Source organism: Geospiza fortis, unplaced genomic scaffold (assembly GCF_000277835.1).
Source record: "Geospiza fortis unplaced genomic scaffold, GeoFor_1.0 scaffold118, whole genome shotgun sequence".
In the NCBI taxonomy this organism is placed as follows: Eukaryota; Metazoa; Chordata; class Aves; order Passeriformes; family Thraupidae; genus Geospiza; species Geospiza fortis.
In genome coordinates, this window is record NW_005054380.1 from 1853545 (window position 1) to 1864472 (window position 10928).

Here is a 10928-nt window from a genome sequence, read left to right on the forward strand (position 1 = left end):
CCTGGGGCCCCCGGGGACCGGCGGCCGCGAATCTGCCCCGATGCGAGCTGCAGGGAAGGTATCGGCCTTCTGTGTCGTGTTATTTGATCGCCAAGAGCGAAGTTCCTCTGGTGGAATGAATGGGCTCTGGCTGCTCTTTAGATCTGGGTCAACAAGAATCACATGGAAAACATAACGTGGTTGTAAAAAACGAAAGAAGGTAAAACCACTAGAAACGAGCTGGTTGTTGCCCATTAGTTAAATTAACGCACGGACCTTAGGGCGGCGAAGCGGCTGCTGGGCTGTCACACAAATCCCGTGTGCTTCTCTCCTTTTTTCCACAGCGTCCCAGTCCCTCCAACACTTTTGTGCTACCCTTTTTCGCCCTTCTTTTAATTTTCTGCTGATATGCTCCCCTAAGCAGTGCTGTGACACAGGCTGCTGCGGGCAGTCACACCACGGAGAGTTAAGGTTGGTGAGCGCCATGGGTGTGCTCTGAGAACCAATTAAATGTGTTGCAACCTGTTTTAACTTAGTAATACTTCTTTTTAAAAGTCTCACTGTATTATTTAGGTTGGAAAAGACCGGTCGGCACCGTGGCTGTGCCTGGTGTCGCAAAAGCTCCACTTGGGTTCTGAGCTGTCCTGAGCTGTCGCGGTGCCCGTTTTAGCTGGACACTGGAATTTCAGGATGATCTTCTTGCTTGATGAGTTTCTGCTGTAATGACACCGCTAACCACCTCAGCTCAGGGCTTTTTTGTTTGTTTCAGGGTGTCCCTGGAGCATGGCAGCGAAGTGGAGCGGTGGCCATTCCTCCTCTGTGCTGTGCCTGACGGTGAGCACAGAAGGGCTGGTGGCCTCCGGCGCGGAGCGGGGCGAGCTGGCGCTCTGGGACGGGGCAGGCTCGCCCGTGGCTCAGCTGCGGCTCCCGCAGGCGGAGGATGTGACCTCGGTGGTGTTCTCGGCCCGCCGGCCCAGCACGCTGTACACGGCCCACGGAGAAACCATCAGCGTGCTGGATGTGCGCTCCCTCCAGGAGCCCCTGCAGCGCTTCCACGTGAACGAGGAGGAGATCAACTGCCTGGCGGTGAACGACACCGACAGCTTGCTGGCTGCGGCCGATGACTCGGGGGCCATAAAGGTTGTGGACTTGGAAAGCAAGAAAGTCAGCCGGTCCTTGAGACACTCCAACATCTGTTCGTCTGTTGCCTTCCGACCTCAGCGGCCTCAAAGCCTGGTTTCCTGTGGACTGGACATGCAGGTGATTTGCATACATATGCACGGGTATTAATGAAGTGAAACAGTAATTACCCACCTGTGTAGTGAGGCACCCACAGGCTTTCACTGAGCACGAAGGTGTTCAGCCTGCAGTCACTGGAAAGCTCCCTCACTATTCTGAAGTAGTTTTGGCCCAAAACCTAACTGCTGGGGCTGTTTGTGCTGTGTTCCACTCAGCAGCTTCTGCCCCTGTTTTTATCTTCGTTGACATTTACAGTTGAAAAGTGAGTGGGGTGAGGGGAAATCAGAATACAGTGCAAAGCTCTCTTGTGCTGTATTAGCTCTTTGTTGGACTGAGCAAAACCAGCAGCTGTCCCTAGGGATCAGCTGTGGCTGCATATGAGATGCAAAGGATGGTGAGGGAAAGGCACAGTGCTTGAGGCAGGCAGGTAGAGCAGCATCTTTCCAAGTGGAACGTATCACTGTGAGGACAAGTGATTTGTATCATTTATCCTTTGTTCTGTTAGCATCTTGGAAATATGAAATGTTCTTTGCCTTTTAAACCTTCCTATTCTCATCAAGAGGAAACTTTGTCCTCTGCATTCTGAGAAGAGCCATGCTGGGAGTTAAGCCCAGAACAGATATTTTTCAGTAATTTCTTTCCAGTGGTTGAGGTCTGACCACATTCCTGGTTTGGCCTGATATGAAAACTGTCGCTTCTTGAAGGTTTCTGTGGTTCCAGCGGTGGCAGGGTGAAGTTTGCGTGACAGGTTTGAGCAGTTTCACCCTCTGTTCTTGAAACCAAAGTACATCTCACACCCATTAGAGGAAATACATGCTGATATTTAGTATAAAGTGTATTTTTCTGTGTTAAAGCCATGATGATAGAGCCTGTTGGGAGGAGTAAACACTCAGTCCCTCAGCTGGCTTAATTTTGGTCCCTAAAATGCAGATACACAAGCTTGTGGCTGGAAACTTTTAATCAGAATTGTAACCATTTATGTACAACTCTGTACAAGTGAGCTGATTATTTTTTGTGACTTTTTAGTATTAGTTTCATTTATTGTAGCTCAGCAAGTTGGTTTTTAGGTGAAAGTCAGTATCCCAAAACAGGATTTCATTAGTGTGCTTTTTGTACAGTGAGAAGAGCATCATTCTGCATTGAGGCTGCATTTAAGATACATCATTTCCCAAAGGGGAGCTTAGCTGCAGAACTCTGAAGCCCTGTGCTGCACCATGCCTTTGGACAAGTTATGAGCTCTACAAAACATGTTCTGGGCTTGTCAAACCCTCGGGGAAGCTGTGGATGATGAGAATTGAAATTCAGGTTGCTGGAGTTCTTTTAGGGGTTTTGATGAAGCAGGGGAAATGCCGTGAGGACAGAAAATACTTAGTTTGCAGAAAACACTTCAGCAGTTGATGGATTCATCAGATTGTTGCAGTCCTGTCTCTGATGAAAGCAGGAGTATTTTCTGTAAGCATCACCCAGCCCCTCTGATTTACAGTAAATCACAGTTGTTGTGGAAGTAGTTTTAGTGCAGCAGCAACAGAGTAACTGAAACAGGAAAGTGACAGGAAATATGTTTCAGATGGTTTAGTGTGATTTGGATTCCAGAAATGCAGAGCCAGGCTCTTTTGTGAACTAAATTTAAAGACTCCTGTACTTCTTATTGGTGATTACTACTGAAGGAGTATTTTTATTAATAACAAATTGAAGCTTAGCTTTATGAAGCAAACAGTACACCAGTGCTGCATTAGACTGACTTGTGCTTTTTTCTGTTGGCCTTGAGAATGCTCATTGTCAATTCAGATCCTACAAAAGTCTGGAGAGCATTAATTTTAATTGGCTCAGTATAAATCTGTAGTGCTTGAACTGCTGTACAAGATTCTTCACTGGGAGCTTGGAGGTGGGGTGGCATTGGAAAAGGAAGTCTAAAAGCACAACCTGCCCCATCTGAGTAGGTAAAGCATCCCCTACTCCATAGCACAAACCAGATCTACTCACTGGATATAAAAATAAATACAAATATGCCTGTTTAAAAACCACAGCCTCAACTGCTGTTTGCCTTTTGCTGTCCCATTTTTCAGACACGTTTGTGGAAGTGACTATTATAGGCCAAGTAGCAGAGACAGAAATCCAGAATGATAATGATCTCTATTCACTGCTAGGGTTTCCCTGTCCCTCCTTCTCAATAATTGATGTGCAGGATGTCATGATTACTACTGCTGAGATGAATGCAAAAGCTTTTAGAGCAGTGTTTGCATCTCTTCCGTGGTCTAAAGGTCTGAGTCACTGACTGCAGAGTGTGGTGGTGGGGCTTTGGAAAGCAGGCCAGAAAGATTTGCTACATTTATTAGGGCAAGTTTAACCACACACCTTACACCCCTTGGAGTCACACACAGCCTTTGCTCTGCTAGGATGAGAAGCGTGGTTGCTTATTTTACTACTAAACATCCCATTTGAAGTAAAACACAAAAAATTGATTTTTTTCCCAGGTGATGCTGTGGAACCTGCAGAAAGTTCGTCCCTTGTGGAGCACAAACCTGCAGGAGTGTGAGATGGAGGAAGAGAGCCCCCAGTCAGCCGGGCAGTTCTTCAACCCACCTCTTGCACATTCCCTGTCCGTGGCCTCTTGCGGCAACATCTTCAGCTGTGGAGCTCAGGACGGTAAAGTCCGAATATTCCGAGTCACTGGTGCCAGGTTTGAGCATGAGCTGGAGTTCCAGGCTCACAGCCTGGGAGTCTCACAGGTGCTCTTTATGCCTGAGGGCTACTGGTTGTTGTCTGGAGGAAACGATGGGAAAGTCTTGCTCTGGGATCTCAGCAGCAACGTCGGGAAGCAGCAGAAAAGTCCAGCAAAATCTCTGCACCGGAAAAAGGCCCAAGCAGCTGCTTGCAGCAGAAAAGATGGGAAGCTCAACAAAGCAGCCTCAAATGAACACCATGGAGTTGTGCCAAAGCTCAGCATTGAGCACGGAGAGAAGGTGAACTGGCTCTCGTGTGCAGAGATCAAAGGCTCCAGGAGAGTGTTGGTTGCTGACCAGAGCAGCTCTGTATCAGCCTATCCATTGCCAGAACCTTAAGGCACCCAGGTGCTTACAGAAGTCTGGGGGATAAAACCACTTCTGAGAGCCAGTTACATGCACTGACAGTGACCTGGACAGTGAACTCCTCTGGGTCCCTGGGAGGGGAAGGGGTTTGCTGTGCACTCGGGATGTCCCTGGCCTCGTGCTGGTTCTTTGTGGCTGTTGTGCTCACAGCCACTCTCTCTTGCAGGGTTGGCAGCTTGCTGCTTGAATTTAAGTGAAACGGGTCTCTATATTTAGGGGTAACATTAGTTCATGGCTGAGCTGGCGTAATTAAGGCTGGAGGAGAAAATTAGTGCTCAGGAGACACCCACAATGCCAAGTGAGGCTGCTGAGCAGCAGCAGGGCTGTCACTGGCTCAGCCCTATGTGGTTTGGGCTGTTGCAGTGCTCTGTGTGATTTCTCCCATGAAGTTATGTCCCAGTTGGCTTAAACTGGTCATGGTGGAATCTGGTTTTCATCACACTCTGTCAGCAGCTGCATAGACTAGAGATGCATCAATTAACAAGTAATCAAATGAGTTTCCCTGTGGTTGCCAACTGAATTTTTTCACTGCAGCAAAAGAAGGAGCAGGGGAACTGTTACACCTGTTTGCTGGGTCAGCTGTCAGTTAGTTGTGTATCCCAGGGAAAAAGAACTATTACACTTGTCTTAATAAATGCTTTCTCTCTCACTCTTCCCTTGTCCTTAGAATCACTCTAATAGTGCCAGACTCACACAAAATTGTGTCCAAAAGTTTACTGTACCCCCATCACAGGGTGAATACGAAGGGTCAAAGGCACAGCTTCTCCTTACCTGAATACTTCCTGTCTTCCCAAAGTTTTGAAACACAATGAGCAGAACTTGGCTTGCTAGAAGTTTCACTTCATTTCCACTTTGGAAGACCTAAGTGGAAATGTTATAGCTCTGGGCATGTTCAGTTCATGCTGGATTTCCCATGAAGTGGGCAAATAATTTTCTAAAAGGGGATTTTTCCTGGGCTGTCTTGTCACAGAACTGAATTCCTATTGCTGGCTGAGGACCTGGTGCACTGGTGGGAGGTTTGGGCTTGTGCTGCTGTGTTTCACCAACTGGGCTGTTACCAGACTCATATTATATTGGAAAAATTTCCAGCTCTTTTTTTTTTTACATACCCAGCTCTGGAAAATCATTATCTGGTTGTGCTGCCTCTCTCCACCCTTTATGGAAGAGATTCCAACTGTCTTGGTTTTGCTCAAAGCAGCTCCTTGCAACTAAACACAACTCATTCTCATCCAAATCAGCTTTTACCTTCATACCTTTTTAATTAAAAAAAACAAAGGCAATCTGCTTGTACAGCCTTTCTCAGCAGGAGACTTTGGCCCAAGACATGATCTGGTGGGCGCAACAGCAAACTGAAGCCAAAACACAGCAATAAAAAAAAAAAAGCATAGAATTGTGGTTGCTCCCTTTTGTGTTAGCTGTGAATTAGTTCATCTGTGAAGCCATGGGATCAGGGGGGCAGAGGAAGGGGCTGTGTGGTTCAGTGTGTGACATGTCCATGAACGTGTGTTGGTGCATCCATGACCTATATTTGGATGTACAGGCTATAAAAAGCCTGGAACAAACAACCTCCTGCAGGACTTGGATCCCCTGTCCCTGCTGCCGGCTGCAGGAGAGAGGAGCGAGCCCACTCCAGCTTTTATTCCTTCTCTTGGTGTTCTCCAGGAAGATGGCGAAAGGCAGCATCTCCCTGCGCTCCCTGAACGAGACATTGAACAGGTCCTGTGGGGCTGGGGAGGGACAGGGAGGGCTGGGACATGGGACACCACACCAGGGTAACCTGTGCTTTTCTGGAAACTTCTGTGGGCAGCAGGGTGGGGTGTATGCAGGGAGAGAGGAGCTCATGAACAGGCTTCATCTCTCCTTCGCTCACTGGGGAGGAAGGAGGGACAGAGCCATCAGCTCCATGGTGGTGTTCATTCCCTGGCTGCCATCCTGGCTGTTTGCTGCAGGATTTGGGCAGTTGCTCCATCACCCATGGACTGCAGCTGCATGAGGGCACTTGGTCCATTCAGTCTGGAGGAGACTGAGGGGAGACCTCACAGAGGTTTACAGCTTCTCCATGAGGGGGGAGGAGGGACAGACACTGATCTCTGTGGGGACCAGTGACAGGACCTGAGGGAATGGCCTTAAGGTGTGTCAGGGGAGGTTTGGGTTGGATATTAGAAAAATGTTCTCCCAGAGCGTGGTCAGGCACTGAAGAGGTACCCCAGGGAATGTCACCAAAGCTGCTAGAGCTCAAGAAGCATTTGGACAATGCTCTCAGGCATAGGGTGGGATTGCACAGCCAGGAGTTGGATTCTTGTGGATCCCTTCCAACCCAGTGTATTCTGTGTTTCTGTGAAATTCAGGCTTGCTGTTCTAGTTGGAGATTTGAGGTGAACTTCTGATTTTCAGACCATGCCTCAGAATCTGGAGGGTTCAAAGATAGGGAGTAAGTGGTTATCATGAGCAAAAAAAAATCCCCAAGAATGGATCTTTCTTAAAAGTTTAAGGAAAACAAATCACCATCACTGGGGAATCAGGTCATAGGTGACGCTGATTCACCCTCCATTTCCAGAGCCTGCACTTGGCAGAGGAACGTGACCAACAGGTTCATGGACTTCCTGAAAAATAATCCTGCCTCAGCTGCCCCTGCTGGCACTGATCCGTGCTGGGCTGTGCAGCAGCAGGCACCAGTGGGGGTGGCTCAGAGCAGATACAAATATATGAGCATGGATTTTCAGGAAAAACAGTCAAAAGAGGGTCTGAAATTCTCAGCAGTTAGAGGCAGGCAGGATACTGTCCCCACTCTCTGGATTTTCACATTACTGGGAGGGAGCTTCCCCTGGATCCCTGGAAGTGTCCAAGGCCAGGTTGGACAGGGCTTGGAGCAACCTGGTCTAGGGGAAGGTGTCCCTGCCCATGGCAGGGGATGGAATGAGGTGGGCTTTAAGGTCCTTCCAAGCCCAACCATTCTGGAATTCTATGACATATTACATTTAAAGGCAAACTATGCAGTGTTGAGACATTTAAAAGTCAAATCAGGTGTCAGACATACAACTGTGGTTTACCTGCAGTGAAAAGGATCCCTGTCAAGAGTATCACAGCTGATGGGATGCAGTACTTCTGCTCAGGAAATGAATGATTATGTATTGACAGACAGACAGCTGACAGACTTGGGAAGAAACTGCTCCTCTTGTTGAAGTACTGCTCATACTGTTGGTTCACCCACAGCCTGGGTGACTCTGATTCACACGATGGTGAACACAAAAGACCTGACCAGAGGGAGAAACAGTGAAACAACTCCTGAAAGAAAAAAGTGAAAATTAATTCTGTGGGAAACTGCTTGAAGAAGTGTGTGTCTAATGTACCATAAAGTGAGGGAATGGGGAGAGCTTGGAGAAGTGTGGGATGCTGCACTGGCCTGGAAAATCAAACCCACAGAGTGACAGCTCCAAAATGTCATTTTCTGTAAATGCCTGAATAGCAGAAATAAGGTTCCACATAGAACCACACTTGCAGAGAATTGGGAATGGCTTCTACTGCATGGCTTCCAATTATGTTGTGTGTGCTAACAAGAGAGGAATTTTAAAAGCTTTCTGGTAAAGAATGGGGATGTGGTTTGTGTGTACACTAGTCAGAGTTAGAGGTCACTGACTTAGTGGTAACTTCACTTACACTAAAGGAAAAAGTGTTCAGAGGTCATGATGGAAATGAAAACAGGAGGTTTAATCCATTCTTCCTCTTTTCATTCCAAACTTAGATCAAGAGGCAGCAGCACTCAGTCCATCAGAATTCACTTACAGCTGTGGGAATTCAGTGTGGTATAACTGAACAGACATTTTTAGATCTAAAATTGGCAAATGCTGAAATGTTTGTTGCAGGTGCTTAAAAATACAGAAGATTAATTTACAGACAGGCAATTTAAAAAATGTTTGAGAGACAAAACTGGGCAAATAGTAAAGCATTGGACTGAAGGCTGCTGAGGAACTGCTGCACTGAGAGTAGCATTAGTGATGAGATCTTAGATAACTTCACTCTTACTTGCAGAGGAGGAAGTTGGAGAATGGGCTGTGAGGAAGCTTATTTACCATGATAAAAAGCTGCAAACCAACAATTCACCGGCAAGAACACTCATTATCTGACAACCCAGCTCTGAAAGTCACTCATAGCAAACCCCAACTCACCTCACCTCAGTTTCTGCACTTGCTCTCTCTGTGCTGACAGATTCAATCCAATTATGACACATCAATCCTTCCAGTTCTTCTCAACTCCCTACATTTCTACATGTCACCAGCTTAGTTTTCCAATTAAAGTTCTATTTTCGTCCCAAAATTCTTGCTGAAGCAAGAGGAGTCCTACACCAGTAAGAGGAACTTCACCAGGCTGCAGAGGAAGCCTCTAGCCTCAGGAAACAACAGAAAGTCGTTAGACAAGGATCTGCACAATCGGCCAGACAATGAATTAAGGTCGGGGATACTTAGTAAAATATGCCACTGTTGAAGTCTTTTTATTTTCTCCTCATTCAGGTCAGCTGCAGACAGAATCCAAAGAAGAGTTTGGTTGGAGAAGGAGGAGGCAGGAATAGAGGCAGGCAGGGAGAGGGAGGAGCTGCTGATAGGAAAAAATTGCATTTTTGGTCCATCTCTTATGACAACAGGCATTAAAATACCGTGGGATACACGTCAAAGAATGTAAAAATATTTGAAGGGTTTTGTTTTGGCTTTTTATCTTTTAATGTCATCACCAGCTGCTGTGTATTTTGTCCTTCCAAAAAGTTCATACAAAGATACAGGTAATAGAGTGTTTAACACAGGTAGGTCACAGAAGCAGTGGAGTAAACTAGGAATGAAAAAAGATAAGGAAAAATGTGTAGGTAATAATATTTGCTGATAGTGTAGTTATTGTTAGCTGATACGGCCTGAAGTTTTGCTAGTAAAATAAAAAGAAAAATCACAAAAAATTCTGTAAGGAGCAGGTGATGCTCTGCTAGTAAATCACTATTGACTACATAGTACTGAGATAGTTGTTCAGTACTTAGGAAGAAACTTTGAATTATTTACATTAGCTTTCAGATCCTCAAGATTCTCAATAACACACCTCCATGTCAATCAGGTGACTGAGGAAAATGTGGAGAAACTGTCTTTATAAAAACCACCCACAGTGACAGAAGCCCAGCACACCCTGTCTCCCCAGGAAAGAGAGAAATGGGTACAAAAATAAGTCCTGGCATTCCCTTGTACCTTGTCTCAATACAGCAAGTTCTTTTAAAACAGGCAATTTTCTTCAGCAAAAGTAGAGTGGCTTAAAACTCAAAACCTCATCTTTATAATTTACAGTTTTAAATAGGAAAAACCACAACAGATACCAAATAATGAAAAAGCAGTTGATAAATACAAGCAATGAAGTAGTTTTTATCACAGTTGTTCCATGGAAGGACAGTTCTGTTAAAAAAAACCACCGCGGGTGGCTTGTTTATTATTTGCATAATTTTTAACCAGACAAGTAATGATAAGTTCTGCTCAATGTTAAATGAAAATGGTTCAGAAGACCACGATGTTACAAATAAAAGCATAAATCCCCTCAAAATGTGTTAGAGAAAATCCAATGCCACTGATAACGCATATGGTTGAGAGACACAAATATATTTACATACTAATTTTGCAGCTGTATTTGGAAATGTCAGGATCTCTGCACCGGGAAACTGCCAAAAAGATGTGACAACAAACCTTGACTTTCAGCGTTGTTTCTTCAAATCATGGGAGGACCCCCAGAACGGTGTCTGAAGCCGTTCACAATGCAATGTCACGGCAGAAAGCCCCAATTCCTTCCGAAATTCCCTTACTCTCGTTTCCCACCGCCCAGAGTAGAAAGCAGGCTGCAGTCCCTGGAGGCTCGGTTCGCACAGCTGGACTCCAGCCTGCAGAGCCTGGCGCACGAGTTTGACCGGCAGGCGGAGATGCTGGAGGAGGACCTGAGGCAGGACGTGCCCTGGGCACCTGCGGCCAGGTGAGCTCAGCCAGGGAACAAAGTGGGAAAAACGCCAATCATTTGGTTTTAACATTTTAAAAGTTTAATAGTAATAAAATGGTTATAAAAGTAGTAATATAATTAGAGTAACAATAATTTGGACAGTTTGGATTAGGACAATACAAGACAACAGAAACAAAGAGTTATGGACGTCAGGGTACCTCTTTCTGGGCAACATTAAGCCCGAAAAAGGACACACGTTAACAGAGGATTAACCCTTAAAAACAATAACCTGTTGCATATTCATACACCTCATACATGATGCATAAATTCCATTCAAACACAGGATTCTGTCTGATCACGGTCACCTTCTTCCTCTGAATCCTGACAGTGTCTTCAGGGCTGAGCGAGGCAAGAAGTTCTGATAAGAGAGCAATAAATGCTTCTTCTCTGAAAGATTTAGGTGTCCTGTGGCTGCTATCTCGCTGCGAGTCTTTTCTTCAGAAAAAGTATCTTCCATAGCATAGTTTCTATTTTAACATTGTTATAACCTAAAACTATATTTAACACTCTATTTAAGAAAATTAACACAGCATCACTTTCTAACATAACACATCTAATATTCATTTTAATATTTGCGAAAAGCCAATCATAAAATACGCATTTTTCACA

General features: G+C 45.5%; 2 protein-coding genes across 2 annotated transcripts in view; one reads left to right on the forward strand and one right to left on the reverse strand.

Annotated features, from left to right (window-relative positions):
• The window catches only part of FBXO45 (F-box protein 45), a 5811-nt gene extending 5346 nt beyond the window's left edge, over positions 1 to 465 (reverse strand). Inside the window, exon 1 of the mRNA XM_031060312.1 lies at positions 355 to 465. Within this exon, the coding sequence (XP_030916172.1) occupies positions 355 to 465 (111 nt within the window). The remainder of the gene's footprint in view (positions 1 to 354) is intronic.
• A 287-nt stretch (positions 466 to 752) lies between these two features.
• WDR53 (WD repeat domain 53) lies at positions 753 to 5689 on the forward strand. Its single transcript, XM_005425054.2, has 2 exons — positions 753 to 1239; positions 3693 to 5689. Exons 1-2 carry the CDS (start codon positions 763 to 765, stop codon positions 4278 to 4280), a joined length of 1065 nt encoding a protein of 354 aa, XP_005425111.1. The 5' UTR covers positions 753 to 762; the 3' UTR covers positions 4281 to 5689.
• Positions 5690 to 10928: the final 5239 nt, after the last annotated feature.